Genomic DNA, 17,007 nt, shown 5'->3' on the forward strand with positions numbered 1-17,007 from the left:
CGACGGTAGTTGTACACGGATCTTCGGCCACGAAAGTAGACGTACAACGTTTACGTAGATGTTCGAGTCATCGGTAGCGGTACTTGGTGAATCCCGAAACGGTCTTGGCGTCTTCGCGCGTAGGGGTACTTGGCGTTTCCGTAGACGACGGTAGAGGTACTTGACGCGTTGTTGTGGTACTTGGAAAAAAAATCACAGAGAAGATGCTTGGCGGTCCAGGTACGGTTCTTGGCGTCTCGTAGCTGATCTAGACGGTCCAAACAAAGCAACACAAGGGGCCTCGTGTGACAGCGACGACGAACAAAAGCCCACGAAGAAGCAGGGGGTGCGGAGGCGTTTGAAGACGGACTTGGCATTCCTGGTTCGGTGGTGGTGCTCGCGAGTGCAAGGCGGCCGACGAGGAACAACAACAAAGCAGCGGCAACGACAACCATGGCGGCATGAGCAGCCGGAGACGGTAGTGATGAGCAGGAGCTCGAGGGCGAGAGGAAGACAGAGACGGCTCCGGGCAGCGGCCTGCACGTGGTCACCGACGTGGGCGCCATGGCCGGAGACGGTACTTGACGGCGGTAGCACGACATAGCACTAGGCAGCAACCATGGCGACATGGGGCCTCAGGTGCCATCGGGGAGGAAGGCGAACTCGAGGCGCTCAAGGGGCGCGCGGCAAGGCGACGATGAGGAGGCACACGGGACGGAGGGGAGGCAGTGCCTCGCCGGAGCCAGCAGGGCATGGCGGCAGGGCATCGGGCGTGGAGCTGGTCGCGGGGAAAAGAGAGGCCGACGCAGGGGCTCCTCCGTGCGGGGTCGAGCGAGAGGAGGGAGGAGCTCGGGGAGAATAGTGGCGGCTCCTGGCTCAGGCGGAGGAGGAGAAGGGGCGCGCCGGGGAGGCTTGGTCGTCGCCGGTGGCGTTGGGGAAACGGGCGCGGGGGCTCCTCGCCTGGCTCGAGGTGGAAGAGAAGAGGAGTGGGGATCGAGGGGAAGGGAGATGCGCGAGGGGATCGAGCGGGGCTCGTGCTATCGTAGGTGGTGGCGGCGCACTGGAGGGAACGAGCGAGAGGATGTCGGGCTAGGGTTAACAGGGGCGCCGGCTGGGCTTAGCAGATGGGCCGGCGGAGACTGGAAAGGCCATAGGCCCGGTCGGCTGGGCAGCAGGCTGCAGGCTCTCTCTCACTCTCTGCACTCAACCATTAAGAGAAAAGATAAAAAATAGATAGAAGAAGAAAATATAAAGAGAGGGTTAGTGAACGAATTTGAGCAAGAGGTTAAATTCCTTGGACTCACACAAAAATGTGTTGATCCAAAAATTAGGAAAGACCAAGATTGAAAGAATAAATTCAAATTTCTTTGAATTTAATTCAAAAGGTTTGAACCAGGACATATTTTTCGAAGTGCCCAAAAATGTTGAGAATTTAGGTGGAGCTCCGGAAAAAGACGAAAGGATATATGGCAAAGTTAGAGGCCAAGAGTTGTGATAACAAAGGCATTGGGTTTTTTGCAAGTGTGTTAAGGTGGATTCCAAAATAGTGGAATATTTAATATAACTCCCTAATATTGGGGTATATGTTGTAAAGAGAATCACCACGTGAATTCCCTCGGTTTAAATGGATCGAAGATCCATGCAACTTATTTAGTTGAGTTTTAGAACGGGTTGCATGATGACATGATGCAATGATGAATGCAACGAACCAAACAAATCACACGACGAAACCCGAAAACCACAGAAGGCATCTGAAGCTCCGGTCTTGGGGCGTCACACGCCCCCTCCCCCTCTGGTCCGAATTGGACTAGGGAAGGGGGGCGCCCCCCCTTTCCTTCTCCCTCTCCTCCTTCCTTTCCCCCTCCTAGTAGGAGTAAGAAAGGGGAGTCCTACTCCTACTGGAGGAGGACTCCTCCTCCTAGCGCGCCCTACAAGGGCCGGCCTCCCCCTTGCTCCTTTATATACGGGGGCAGGGGGCACCCTAGGACACACAATTTGATTGTTCCAAGCAGTGTGCGGTGCCCCCCTCCACCATAATCCACCTCGATCATATCATAGCGGTGCTTAGGTGAAGCCCTGCGTCGGTAGCAACATCATCACCGTCATCACGCCGTGGTGCTGACGAAACTCTTCTTTGAAGCTCTGCTGGATCAGAGTTCGTGGGATGTCATCGAGCTGAACATGTGCTGAACTCGGAGGTGCCGTACATTTGGTACTTGGATCGGTCGGATCGTGAAGACGTACGACTACATCAACCGCGTTCTCATAACGCTTCCGCTTACGGTCTACGAGGGTACGTGGACGATACTCTCCTCTCTCGTTGCTATGCATCATCATGATCTTGCGTGTGCGTAGGAAAATTTTGAAATCACTATGTTCCCCAACACCCACGAGCTCAGGGGGCGCGCCTGGTGAGCTTGTGGCTTTCCCATAGGTCTTCTGGCCTCCTACCGAACCTTGTAAGGTCCCTTCTAGTCCAGAAAAAATCACTGTAAAATTTCATCGTGTTTGGACTTTGTTTGGTATTGATTTTTTGAAAAGCCAGAAACAAGCAAAAACAACAATTGGCACTGGGCACTGAATTAATAAGTCAGTCCCAAGAAATGATATAAAATTGCATATTAAAGCTTATAAAGCATTCAAGATTGATAATATAATAGTATGAAACATTGCAACATCCGTCATGGCCACCGATGCTGCATCTTAGCTTCCGCCGGCGTCACCATCCGTTGCATCGCAACTTCTGCCATGGCCGCCTAGCCGCGTCGTAGCACCCGTCGCTGTCGTTGGAGCTTTGTAGGAAGGTCGTCGATGGTGCGATGAAGCTCCGTCGAGGCCGACCAAGTGCTGCAATGGAGCTCTGGCGGTGCTGCAATGAAGCGCGTCGGATCCGCAGTGAAGCACCGTGGGGGTCGTTGAAGCTTCGTCGAGGCTGCAAGGGAGCGCCGCCGGGCGCTGTCGGTGCTTCGCGCGACACGTCGTGCTGCCATGGAAGCTGCTGTGCTGAACCTTTTTTTGTGTGCAAACGCCATGGGGTGCAGGATGGAAGAACAAAGAGAGAAAACGACAGCTCCGTTTGCTGCCATCGAAGGGCCATCATACGTGCATCGTACGGCTAGCTAGGCGGATGATTTCGCCAAATCCCAAAGGCTTGGGTGGCCTAGAGTACACAATTATGATCATCCTTTGAAGTTGTTATCGCAGAGAACATGATGATAACGGGGTTTTACCATCACAGTGATTCAAACGATTTAAACACGCTGTTTTGAATGTTGTATTTTAAATGCCGACTGACCAAAATGAAAGGGTTTTTATCATTTATGCCACTAGTTGTATCCCACTACTCACTTTTGCCATTAGAAGTTACAGCTACTCAAAAATGTCATCGATTTGTGAGATGCTTGCTCAAAAATACCATTAGATATCTCAAAAATGCCATTATTCCGTTAAATGTTTGCTCAAAAATGCCATTAGACATTGTCTTTTTTGCGGGTAGACATTGTTATTTTCACGTCAAACCCGTTGACCATGTTATATGACAAAAATAAGTCTAGACCCATATGTCAGTTCTGTTTATCTCACAATGATAAGTGTCGCCCCACTTGTCAGGAGTAATCAAGCGAATAATTTTATAGAAAAAAACGCTGTTGGGAACAAGTGGGCCGCACATTTTATTGTAGTGAGATAGAGGAAGAGCTCGCATGTTGGTTCATAGGTATTTATGTCATTATAACATGGCAAAAGAGATTTGAGATCACAATAATGGTGTTCAGTAGCATTTTTGAGCATGTTTCTAACGAAGTGATGCCATTTTTGAGCAGTTGAAATTTCTGATGGCAAAATTGAGTAATGGGACACAAAATGATAAAAACCCAAAATGAAAAGAAAAACTTAACGATGAGCTGCTGGGCTGAAATTGTTCCAACTAAGCTTCCTGGGCCTGGGCGTTCGCTTGACGTCCGTCCCTCGGCCGCAGTGGCAACGGCGCCGCCCTTCTCCCGCAACTCGACGCCGACCCATCCCCATCCCCCGCCGCCGGCTCTTTCCCATCCCCATCCCCAACTAGTGAGCGTGAACCCGATGTGAGGCGCGCGAAATCCCTCCGCCATGGAGCATAGTGACGGCGAGACCGCCGCCAAGCGAGCCAAGCTCTCCGCCAGCGGCAGCGAGGACCTCCTCAGCGCGCTATCCGACGACGTTCTCATTCACATCCTTCTCAAGCTCCGCAACACCGCCGTCGCCGCTCGGACCAGCGTCCTCTCCAGCCGCTGGCGCCGCCTCTGGGCCCTCCTCCCGGGCCTGGACTTTCTCCCCGACATCAACCCATACAGCGTACCCGCCGTCCTCGCCGCCCATCAAGCGCCGGCCCTCCGCTCTCTCCGCATCCTCGCCACGGACGCCTCTGCCGACTTCATGGCCGCGTGGCTCCCCATCGCCGCCCGCCGCCTCTCCGGCGATCTATTCTTCATCAACACCGTGTCGCCGGACGACGAGGCCGGGGACAGAGGCGCCTTTGAACTGCCATGCTTCGAGAACGCCACCTCGATCACGCTCCACTTAGGGTTTCTTGGCATTGCAGTGCCAGCCTCCGCCATATCCTCTCGGCTCACCGATCTTCGCCTGAATAGCTTCCAGGTACAGGGTCCGTGCTTGCTCGGTGACGTTGTATCCTCGGCGTGGTCCCCATGCTTGCAAAGGCTCACCATCAACGATGCCCGAGGCATCGACAAATTCACCATCCGCTCAGAGTCTCTCCTGCAATTGAAGCTCAAGGATCTAGATGGCCTGCAGCAGCTCACTGTCGTGGCGCCGAAGCTCAAAGAGCTAAGTGTGATCCTTTTGCTTTGCTCCGAATCAACCTATTGCTAGCATCTCAGCTCCTGAGCTGGTGTCGCTCCACTGGAATGATGCCTATGATCCATGCTCTGTCCAACTTGGCGAGATGGCACATCTACAATGTCTGCACGTTGGCATTTTTCTCGTATATGGACCACTTGATTTTACACCCAATCGCGATTGCCTGAGGATCTTGGGGGACTTCAAGGTCATGCACAGTCTAACCCTCCTACTGCTCTATAATCCGGTGAGTTCAATCTTATATGTGAAGTTATGTCGTCATCGCAAGTTTGTGTCAAGCAGATAAGCCAATAGATAATGAGACAAACATGTAGTCTAACTGAAGGAATGTGTCATTGGGACAACGTGATCAATTGATAATGAGACAAACATGTAGTTTAACTGAAGGAATGTGTCAATGGGACAATATCACATTCTAAAATAGCCATACAAATTTCTCGCTTGTTCTATGCTTCTATTTGCTCAAATCTCTGTAATAGACATGTGTTGAGCCTGAGCGCGGCTGATGTTCATCTCTTATATTGTATTGTTTTTTTCTGGCTAGAATATTCGTTATCCAAGAGGATAATGAACTTTTCAACTGTGACACATTACTCTCCTTTGTGATTTACATACAAACCTTGATGGATGACATGCCAAGGCTCCCGGACATTACATATAATCCTTTTTTGTGACGTCATCTGAACCTGCAGGATATAGGTAACTATCGATACTTGATGCATGACATGACAAGGCTCCCTGACGTCACATGCTTGTCCCTGACTGTGATGTCAAACGGACATTGCTTTGGTGCCAGCTCATTCCACATTCTCGGACTGTGTACTGGTGTAAGAAAGTTGGCACTTAACTACTTTGAGGTAAAACTATCCTTAATTTCTTTATAACTTTTTAAAACATGTATAATACTCGAGTTATTAGGTTAGTCACATAAAACAATATGCATTTGCACTTTCGGGCATACCTAGACTCGATTGCCAGTTGGCCTACTCTAGGTGTTGGTTTGATACTAATACCTTGTCTCCAGACTTTAACTGTGGATTTTTTTTTTGAGGAATCATGTTGGAAATATTAGCACTTTTCCGATTAGACTTATCCACGAGTTAACAGTAAGCATGGCATAAAAGGTATGCATCTCATAGCGATACCTAAGCATACTAGCACGTATAGAACATAGAATCGAACCTTCTATGAGCAGCACATATACGGCTAGCATAAGTACGAGTAAACAAGGGATGAACAGATCATACCCTCCGGTTGGCCAGGCCAACGCGGCGGCGGCAGCAGCAGCCTCGGCGTCGTCCGTGGCCTTCTTCTTAGCGGTGGCGTCGTCGGCCATGGTGTCGATGCAGAGGAAGTAGTGGAAGCAAAGGCGAACGGAGCTGGGGACGGATCGGGAGCAGTCGCGTCGAGACGCTCCCCAAAAACCTTATTGTCGTTCTCCCGGGCAGGATCTCGAACGACAGGATTACGGAGGCACCTGCTCTCCCGACCAGCCGTGCACGCGGTCGTCGGGATGGGATCGCCGAAGGCAGCACAGAGTGAGGAACAGTAGATGACGGCTAGGTCACGCGAGAGGTGTGAGTGAATCGAGCTGGGTTACTTCACTGGCCAGAGCCTTCTTATATAGTCCGTAAGGAAGAAAGTTGTGGGCCTTGCCGAGGCCCACGACCGAGTCGGCCCACTCCTGACAAGGGAGTCGTTGTTCCCGGCAAGGGAGTCGACGAATACGCGGGTCCCGGCAAGGGCCGCACCCCCGGCAAGGGAGCCCACAGTCCAACGTCTTGGACAGTGGCCCACATGTTAGCGACTCGTTAATTAATCCCTGATTAATTAATTCATTCCTGAGCGGCAAAAATAAGCTTCGGCTCAGCTCATTCCCGCAACCCGCGGCGCGTGCGTGCGCGTCGTGACGAGGCGAGGCATGGTGAGGCGGGCGGCGGCGGAGGAGGAGCGCGCTTTTACCACTCCTCTTCCCAAGCTCCCAATGGCAAGTGGTAGAGCAGCCCTTATAGGGGTCTCAACTCTCCTCAACTAGCAAGGTGGGACTAAACTTCCCACCACCTGCCATCTCATACATGGGCCTCAAGATTAACCAGGGATTAGTGTCTTATATGGGCCTAAGCCCATCCATAATCCAACAATCCCCCACCAGATCTCGAGGCACATAAGTTTGTCAACTGTTCCAAACAATGTTTGATATACCAGAATTTTCAGTGAAGACTGTTAAGTTGAACTTCCACCTAGAGCAACAGGATTAGACTTCTTCACAACTAAACAATGGACTATGCCTTAAATTGTTAGTTTGGCGTGCAGAAGTTTCGCCTATTGTCAGCTGATACATGGCTGCCGAAGGCTAAACCCCACGGGTGGAGCTTATTAGTCGTACTCCGTACCTTCTCATGAGCTTAATAGAGATTACCCAATCTCATAGACTGTGACCAGCAGTCGGGCTCACATAGGTGTGTTCCTTCAAAGAATGCTATGTAGGTTAGCATCTTGCTTACACAAGCTTTGGAACACATTAAGACAAAAGTCAGTCTGCCTTACAGAATTGAGAGTATTGTGCATCTCCAACGGAGTGGATTAATTAAGGATACTCTCCTCAGTTGACCGCTGGATTGTTTTCCCAGGTCCTAATTCACGGGATCTCCGATCACATAGGTTGGGTTACCCCCATGGCAACTTACGTGGGTCTCATACCCATCTCCCTCGATGCATTTTCTATCACAATCCGTGATAGCCCTTTCGTAAAAGGGTCTGCCAGATTCTTAGCCGTCTGGATATAATCCAACGCTATTACTCCGGAGTTTCTTGATTTTCTGACAGATTTCAATCTTCTTCTTATGTGCTTTGTGGATTTCATGTTGTCCTTTGAACTCTTAGCCTTGGCAATCACTGTTTGATTGTCACAGTTCATAAGGACAGCCGGCACTGGTTTATCAACCACCGGCAAATCCATCAAAAGCTCTCGAAGCCATTCTGCTTCGACGCATGATGTGTCTAATGCTGTGAGTTCTGCTTCCATAGTCGATCTGGTTAAGATCGTCTGCTTGCAAGACTTCCAGGAAACAGCACCACCACCAAGTGTGAAGACATGTCCACTTGTGGCTTTCATCTCATCAGCATCAGATATCCAATTCGAATCACTATACCCCTCAAGTACCGTCGGGTACCCAGAATAGTGAATTCCATAGTTCGCAGTACCTTGCAAATAACGCATCACTCGCTCAACAGCATGCCAATGCACATCTCCCGGATTGGAAACAAACCGGCTCAGTTTGCACACAACAAATGAGATGTCAGGACGAGTAGCACATGCTAGGTACATCAGTGAACCAACCACTTGAGAATATCTCAATTGATCTACAGCCGTGCCTTCGAACTTTCGAATCCGCACGCTAGGATCATATGGTGTTGCAGAAGGTTTGCAGTCCGAATATCCAAAACGGCTCAAAATCTTCTCAACATAGTGGGATTGCAAAAGTGTAATTCCACCCTCAGAATTTCTCAGTAGCTTGATGTTCAGGATAACATCAGCCACACCCAGGTCCTTCATCTCAAAGTTGTGAGATAGAAAAGACTTGACCTCCTCAATGACCTTGAGGTGGGTCCCAAATATCAGTATGTCATCGACATACAGACACAGTATAACTCCTTCGCCCCCACCATAGCGATAGTATACACATTTGTCAGCTTCGTTCACAACAAAGCCAGCAGATGTCAGAGTAGTGTTGAACTTCTCATGCCATTGCTTAGGCGCTTGTTTCAGGCCATACAAAGATTTCACTAGCTTACACACCTTTCTTTCCTGACCATTTACTACAAAGCCATCCGGCTGTTGCATGTAAATTTCCTCGTCTAGCTCTCCGTTAAGGAAAGCCGTCTTAACGTCCATCTGATGAACGAGAAGACCATGCGAGGCAGCCAAAGCGAGTAACACTCGAATGGTTGTCAGTCTAGCCACAGGTGAATAAGTGTCAAAGAAATCCTCTTCTTCTTTCTGGGTATAACCCTTGGCCACAAGCCTAGCCTTGTACTTCTCAACAGTACCATCGGGCCTAAGCTTCCTTTTGAACACCCACTTACATCCTAATGGTCGACAACCATAAGGACGATCAGTGATCTCCCATGTCCCGTTAGCCAAGATGGAATCCATCTCACTACGGACCGCATCCTTCCAGTAGTCAGCATCCGGAGATGCATAAGCTTCTGAAATGGAGCTGGGAGTATCATCATCCACGAGGTACACGAGGAAATCATCACCAAAGGACTTTGCAGTCCTCTGTCTCTTGCTCCTAACAGGAGCTTCCTCGTCATCCTCCGTGGAACTCTTATCACTTTTATGTTCATAATATTCCATCGGAATAGCAGGTTCAGGAGTCTCATCAGATTCCAGTCTAGAATTGCTTTGCATATCTCTCATGGGGAAAATATCCTCAAAGAATGTAGCATCCCTAGACTCTATAATTGTACCGACCTTCTGGTCAGGTACCTCAGATTTCACCACTAGAAATCTATAGCCAACGCTATGCTTGGCATAGCCAAGAAAAACACAGTCCACGGTCTTTGGTCCCAACTTGCGCTTTTTGATTATCGGCACATTGACTTTCGCCAAACAGCCCCAAGTGCGCAAGTAAGAGAGTGTAGTTCTTTTCTTTTCCCATTGCTCATAGGGAGTAGTCTCATTATCCTTTGTGGGAACTTTATTCAGGACATGACAAGATGTCAATACAGCCTCCCCCCACCATGCCTTGGATAAACCCGATGTATCTAACATGGCGTTAACCAAATCAGTTAGAGTACGGTTTTTCCGTTCGGCAACCCCGTTTGACTGGGGTGAGTAGGGAGGCGTCCTCTCATGAATAATACCATGTTCCGCACAGAATAAATCAAACTCATTAGAAAAGTACTCTCCACCACGATCAGACCGGACTCGTTTTATTTTCTTCTCAAGTTGGTTCTCAACTTCAGCCTTATAGACTTTAAAGTAGTGTAGAGCCTCATCCTTAGTATTTAACAAATACACATAGCAGAATCTAGTGGAATCATCAATCAGAGTCATGAAGTATTTCTTTCCACCTTTAGTCAACACACCATTCATCTCACAGAGATCTGAATGTATGAGCTCTAGAGGTGCCAGGTGTCTCTCCTTCGCAGGCTTGTGAGGCTTACGAGGTTGCTTAGCTTGCACACACGCATGGCACTTAGAGCCTTTGGCTAAAGTGAAACTCGGGATTAAATCCATCTTAGCTAGCCGCGTCATACAACCGAAATTTATGTGACAAAGACGTGAATGCCAAACCTCAGATTCGTTCACATTAGAATGAATTTGGTTCACGACTTTATTACAGAAATCCTCCAGGGAAAGGCGGAACAAACCACCACAATCATATCCTTTTCCAACAAATAGTCCATACCGAGATACGACTACTTTGTTAGACTCAAATACTAACTTAAACCCTTCTTTACATAGAAGGGAGCCACTAACGAGATTCTTCTTTATGGCGGGGACATGCTGCACGTTCTTCAGTTGCACGATCTTTCCCGAAGTAAACTTCAGATCTACCGTGCCAACACCATGAACAGAAGCATGCGAGCCATTCCCCATCAGGACGGAACAATCTCGTGCGACCTGGTAGGAAGAAAACAAAGACACATCAGCACACACATGAATATTGGCCCCAGTGTCAATCCACCAATCGGTGGACTGACAAACTGAAAGTATGGTAAACAGATTACCATACCCAGATGCCGCATCATTGTTGCTCAGAGTGACATTCACAGACTTGGAGTCCTGTGCTGGCTTCTTGTACTTGTTTGGGCACTTGTTTGCCCAATGTTCATCTGAACCACAAGTAAAGCAGCCATCTCTCTTTTTGTCTTTCTTCTTACCCTTCTTCTTAAAGGTAGTATTCTGCTGGACAGAGTTCTTTCCCTTGAACTTGTGGAAGTTCTTCTGCACCACATTGGCGCTAGAAGAACCCTCTGCCCCTTTCACGTGTGAGTCCTTTGCTCTCGAGTTCTGCTCAACACTGAGATGACCAATGACATCCTCAACAGAGAATTCACGTCTCAAGTGCTTGAGAGAAGTAGCAAAGTTCCTCCAACTAGGAGGGAGTTTTGCAATAATGCAACCCGCGACAAACTTGTTCGGTAACTCACACTTCAGGAGCTCCAGCTCTTTAGCAATGCACTGTATCTCATGAGCCTGGTCCAATACAGAACGGTTATCAACCATCCTGCAATCATGGAACTGCTCCATGGCATACAGCTCACTGCCAGCATCAGTTGCGCCGAATTTGACTTCGAGCGCATCCCACAAGTTTTTGGCAACGCCCATATGAATATAGGCGTCAACCAACTTGTCTCCAATCACACTCAGAACTGCTCCTAGAAAGATTGTGGTTGCCTCCCTAAATGCCTTCTCCTGTTCGGGAGCAATCGTTTCTGTGAGGGACACACCACCAACCCAGAACACGTTCATCGCTGTGAGCCACAAGGTGGTCCTAGCCTGCCAACGCTTAAAATGCGTCCTGGTAAACTTTTCCGGTTTCAGAGTAGCATCAAAGCCTTGAATCGAAAAGTGCCTAGAATAAGGTTTTTGGATTGTTGGAAATATTAGCACTTCTCTGATTAGACTTATCCACGAGTTAGCATGGCATAAAAGGTATGCATCTCATAGCGATACCTAAGCATACTAGCACGTACAGAACATAGAATCGAACCTTCTATGAGCAGCACATATACGGCTAGCATAAGTATGAGTAAACGAGGGATGAACAGATCATACCCTCCGGTTGGCCAGGCCAACGCGGCGGCGGCAGCAGCAGCCTCGGCGTCGTCCGTGGCCTTCTTCTTAGCAGCGGCGTCGTCAGCCATGGTGTCGATGCAGAGGAAGTAGTGGAAGCAGAGGCGAACGGAGTTGGGGATGGATCGGGAGCAGTCGCGTCGAGACGCTCCCCAAAAACCTTATTGCCGTTCTCATTCCCTGATTAATTAATTCATTCATGAGCGGCAAAAATAAGCTTCGGCTCATTCCCGCAACCCGCGGCGCGCGCGCGTCGTGACGAGGCGAGGCGTGGCGAGGCGGGCGGCGGCGGAGGAGGAGCGCGCGTGTACCACTCCTCTTCCCAAGCTCCCAATGGCAAGTGGTAGAGCAGCCCTTATAAAGGGGTCTCAACTCTCCTCAACTAGCAAGGTGGGGCTAAACTTCCCACCACCTGCCATCTCATACATGGGCCTCAAGATTAACCAGGGATTAGTGTCTTATATGGGCCTAAGCCCATCCATAATCCAACAAATCAACGGGGGGGCACCTGTATATATTTCTCAATCGGCCAAAAGGGGCCCAGCAGTGACAGGTTACAGATTACAGACGCACGGCAAGCCGTGTGGTAAGATAGCTAAGCCAAGACCTGGCAGCTACCTTGTCAGCAGGATCTCTCAGGCGATGCAAAAAAAGCTCAAAGTCAGTTACAATGTTCTGAGCGGTAAAACGAGAAGAGTGATCTTCAGAACGGAAGACAGCAGCATTGCGGGGGTCCCAAATTCTCCATAGCACTACCAGGAGCACTTCCGGCCACACCCTGCAATCAAGCTCATGCGGGGGCTGAACCAGCCAGAGGTCCTGGAACCTGGGCGTCGTAGGGAGGCCTAATTGTGCCCAAATCTGCACAGCTCGCGGGCAGTCGATGAACAGGTGAGAAGTATCTTCAGAGAGAGCAGCACATCGCGGGCAGTTGGCGGAATCAGACATGTGTTTGTAGGACAAATTTGCTCTAGTGTTTAGTCTGCCACGAAACAGGAGCCATGCAAACAGCTTAAGCTTGTGCGGCGCTCTTGATCTCCAGATTAGATCAGCATGATCATCCTCCAAGTCTTCATGCGTCAGGATCTTATATGCGGCTTTGGAGGAGTAGCTTTGCCCATGCAGCAAGAACCGTTCTTCCTGGCCAACCGTCAACTGTACATCCTGCAACAACAAGCAAAGAGCATCTAGCTCGCGCGAGGCGGCCGAGGTTATCCTGTTCGAGAGGTTTGCCTGTAACCCGTCTCGCATGATATGTACCACCGGGATGAAGAAATTTGTAGAGTGGGAATACAGGCTCGGGAAAGCAGTGGCTAGAGAGGTTGGCAGTAACCAGGTGTCAAGCCAGAAGAAAGTCTTCTGACCATTATTGGTGAGGACGAAGGTGATCGGGAGAAGTGTTTGTAGCTGAGCTTGGATAATTTTTGTTAGGAACGTGGGGTTTTGGCATGATGCCAAGTGGGAGAGGCTGCATAGGCGTTGCTTATCTACCCAGTCAATCCAAGGTAGGTGGGAGGTGTTTTCATAGGTGAGGTATTTGTGAGCAAACTTCATAAGGAGACGGTCATTCTGAACAGCTAGGTTCTTAATGCCTAGACCACCAAAAATTTTCGGTTTACAAACGTTTTTCCAAGCAAGCAAACATTTGGAACCCGTGCACATCTCCTCAGCAGCCCAAAAGAAGGCTCGTCTAACGGCATCCAGCTCTTTTAGCGTTTTCTTTGGGATTTTGAAAACCGACATGAAATACGTAGCGAGAGAGTCTAAGACAGAAGAAATGAGCACAAGCCTTGCAGCACGATTAAGCAATTTTGCGCACCAGCCCGGGAGGAAAGATTGGTAGGAGGAGAGGAGGGGCTGGAAGGCCGAGGGGGGAAGCTTAGTGGGGGATAAGGGTAGGCCGAGGTAGGTCTGGGGGAAGCTAGAGATCGCACAGCCAAAGATCTGGGCAATTGTGGAGGCGGTTGTGTCGTCAACATTCATGGGGACAAAAGTAGTCTTTGCAAAATTTATACGGAGACCAGTTGCCAAGGCAAAATCGTCGAGCAGCTGCTTGAGTTTACGGGCAGCAGCAGTGGAGGCATGGGCAATGATAAGAGTGTCGTCGGCATATTGCAGAATGGAGGGCGGAAGATCATTGTAGACCGGGTGGTGAAGCTCGTTGGTTTGATCAGAGGCAGCAGACAGGATGAGCTGTTGGAGAACATCGGCAACGATGATGAACAGATACGACGAGATGGGATCGCCTTGCCGGAGACCGTTTTTGCACTGAATCCAGCTTCCAGGAACCCCGTTAAGAATGACAGCAGTTTTACCGGAAGAGAGCAAATCCTCAATCCAAGAGCAAAACCGATCTGGAAAGCCCCGATGGCGAAGAATTTTGAGCAGAGAAGGCCACGAAATGGAGTCGAACGCCTTTCTGAAGTCAAGCTTGAGGACCATTGAAGCAGCTTTGTGTTTATGACAACAGTTGAGAGAATCAGCAGCATAGATGAAATTCTCAGCAATACACCGTCCAGATATAAATCCAGTTTGGTCACCGTGAACGAGTAGTGGGATGTAGGTTTTGAGGCGATTGGTGAGGAGCTTGGCGATGCCTTTGATTGGGCAGTTTTGCAAAGAGATCGGGCGAAAAGCATCCGCGGTGTTAGCACCATCTTTCTTTGGGACTGTGGAAATTATATGGCTCGTGTAATTGCTAATACTTTCATCTTCAAGTTTAGCAAAGCGGCGTACTATTTTCTAATGTATGCGACGATGTATTGGGAAATGCATTGGAGCTCCCAGGTGCCACACACCCCTATATGAATATAGTACTGATTTTTTCAGGAAATTTCAAAAAATTCTGAAATTTTTGGATATCAAACCTGGGTGCCCATTGTCCACCCGTGTTCAATTTCGTTTGGAATGGGTGCCCATGGTATCCGTGGCGAAGGAAATACGGTCCGATGGACGATCCATCCAAATAGTTTTTCTATACATAGGAATTTTTTTGACTCTTTTACCGAGATTACCATGGGTACCCTTGCCCCACGAAACCGAACACGGGTATACAATGGGCACCCAGGTTTGATATCCCAAAATTTCAGAATTTTTTGAAGTTTCCTGGTATTTTTTTAATGCTATATTCATATAGGGGTGTGCGGCACCCGAGAGCCACAAATCCTCATCCACGATATATTGCACTTTATTGCCTGGCAGGCTCAGTCGCACGCTCAATCTTGATAACACACTTAGGCTGGTCGTAGTGGGGAGTATCGTACAGTAGTATCATTCATATGATACTGGTGTATGATAGTACCTCCATAGTGCATAGTATCTTAGGTGGTCTTATTTTTTGTCATGCATGACAACATTGAATTTATTATGATATGGTATCATAATATGATACTCAATTCTCCCTTTCCTCATTTAATTCTATGCCACCTCATCAAAATTGCCTAGTTGGCATGTATTATAGTAACTATGATACTCCCATTACAACCAGCCTTAAAGCAAGTACTTGGAGATGATTTTATTTTCTTACGATATGCTTTTCTAAGATATTTCATTGACAATGAAGTTCAAAGGTCAAACTGAACATCATCATGCTTAAGAATTTGTGTAATTTCTATAATAGTGTTTGTCGTACCAGATTCTCTTTGTACACAGTAACACAGAACAAACACATTTTCTGCAGTATGCTGGTTTCAAACTATTTCCTGGTGTTGTTCATTTGTAAATGTGCTTATGCATCTCGAAGTACTCGGACAGTCTGATAAATTATAATTTCATCTCTTTTTCGTCATGAAACGTATCGGTTAATCTTACGAAGTTGATATGCTCCTCACTTCAGGCGCAGACTCCATGCCCATCGAGTTGCATTTGTGATCAGCCAACACACTGGAAAAGTGAGAAACTTGTGCTCGATCGCCTCCAAGAAGTAGAAATTAGTGAACTATCAGGAACTGAACATGAACGTAATTTTGTGCAACGGTTATTCAGTTGGGCAACGGCCTTAAAAAAGATGACAGTATCTTTTCATCACTCAATTACGGAAAGCAAGGCCAAGGGGTTGTGCCAGATGTTACGAAGCTTCTCCACATCGGAACTATATATGGAATTTTATGTGCACCGCTGTTTGGTGGGGAAAGTTCTGTATGTTCCTGAAGATTAACACACTGATTTGCCAATTCTCACAAGCTTCTGGTTTGCTTGGTCCTAATGTTGGCATGCTGACGAATTCATGTTGCCAGAATGTCAATGCTGTTGGGATTGTCTTTCTGGGATGTGTGTTTATCTTTGTAATCTGTATGCAACTATGGATGCTAATTAATTTGCTAGGATATCAGCAGCTTACCCTGACTTCTATTCTATCGATGCTGAGAGCATTTGTTAAGTGGGGTGCTCTGCTATTTAGTAGTCTCATGGTGATTTCTGCTATGAATTTCTGTTATTGTAATGGTACCTGGGACTGGAAGGTCACCCTTTTGATATCTTTTGCTGGAATTTGTGTAAAGGTATGGTTCTTTCATGAATTATGAGACTGAAATTAAGTAACTTGGTCTCATATATGGATTCATGTCATGAAGCTACATGTCCAATGGTCTTTCATGTTGGGTGAATTACGATAAGCTGTTTAGATGGGAGATTAATATCCAGAGTAGTAACTGCTAATGAAAGCTGGTGGTATTTATCATGTGACGTGCACTTATGATCTACTGCAGAGGGCAAGTGTTCCAAACAAGGTTGCCAGAACAGGACTCCTAGCCTGAGGTAATAGTCTTCCTGCTTATACCTTTATTCTTGTTGGTAGGTCACCCTTGGTTAATTATGTATGATTGATGGGTTGATGTTGTCAAGGCTGTGGATGAGTTTTGCTGAAATCTAACAAAAATGGGCGACGACTCAATAGGTACGGTGGTTTCACACTTGAAGACTCCAGTGGACAGTAGTAAAATAAATATGGAAGCTGAAGATATCAGTAAAAGAAAGACCGTTATGTGGTATCTTCGCCGAGGAAGTTGTGCTGACAAAGGACAATCTTGCTCGCTGCAACTGGCAAGGAAGCAAAAGAAGCATTGTTTTTGTGCCCATGGCAAGACAATTAAACAACTCTTCTTTCAGTGCAAGTTTGCGCATTCTATATAGTCAGTCATCTAAAATAATGTTCAATTTGTATCTGTCAACAAGTTTTGCCAATTTGTATGGTCATTGTTCGATGACATACCTAACAAGTTTTATATGCTAACAAGGGTGGATGCATCTGCCTTACTATGGGCGCTTAGACTATGTAGAAATGATATGATTTTCAATGTAAAAGTTCATCTCCGTTATCTACTGCTGGACGAATTGGCTTCATATGGGGTCTACATTACTCTGAA

At 47.8% G+C, this 17,007-nt stretch overlaps 1 protein-coding gene across 2 annotated transcripts; it reads left to right on the plus strand.

The window, feature by feature from the left end:
• The first annotated feature begins 3,950 nt into the window (after positions 1-3,950).
• Positions 3,951-16,798, plus strand: LOC123188878 (putative F-box/FBD/LRR-repeat protein At4g03220). Of its 2 annotated transcripts, XR_006495266.1 has the most exons (5): positions 3,951-5,062; positions 5,529-5,693; positions 15,480-16,143; positions 16,351-16,399; positions 16,539-16,798. XR_006495266.1 is itself a non-coding variant. In XM_044601156.1 (4 exons), the coding sequence occupies exon 1, from the start codon at positions 4,087-4,089 to the stop codon at positions 4,846-4,848; it is 762 nt and encodes a 253-aa protein (XP_044457091.1). In that variant the 5' UTR covers positions 3,951-4,086; the 3' UTR covers positions 4,849-5,062; positions 5,529-5,693; positions 15,480-16,399; positions 16,539-16,798. The 2 variants fall into 2 exon arrangements, 1 of the variants encoding a protein (XP_044457091.1); XM_044601156.1 differs by having other exon boundaries at positions 15,480-16,399.
• The last annotated feature ends 209 nt before the right edge of the window (positions 16,799-17,007 follow it).

This window comes from Triticum aestivum, chromosome 2A (genome assembly GCF_018294505.1).
Source record: "Triticum aestivum cultivar Chinese Spring chromosome 2A, IWGSC CS RefSeq v2.1, whole genome shotgun sequence".
NCBI lineage: Eukaryota > Viridiplantae > Streptophyta > Magnoliopsida > Poales > Poaceae > Triticum > Triticum aestivum.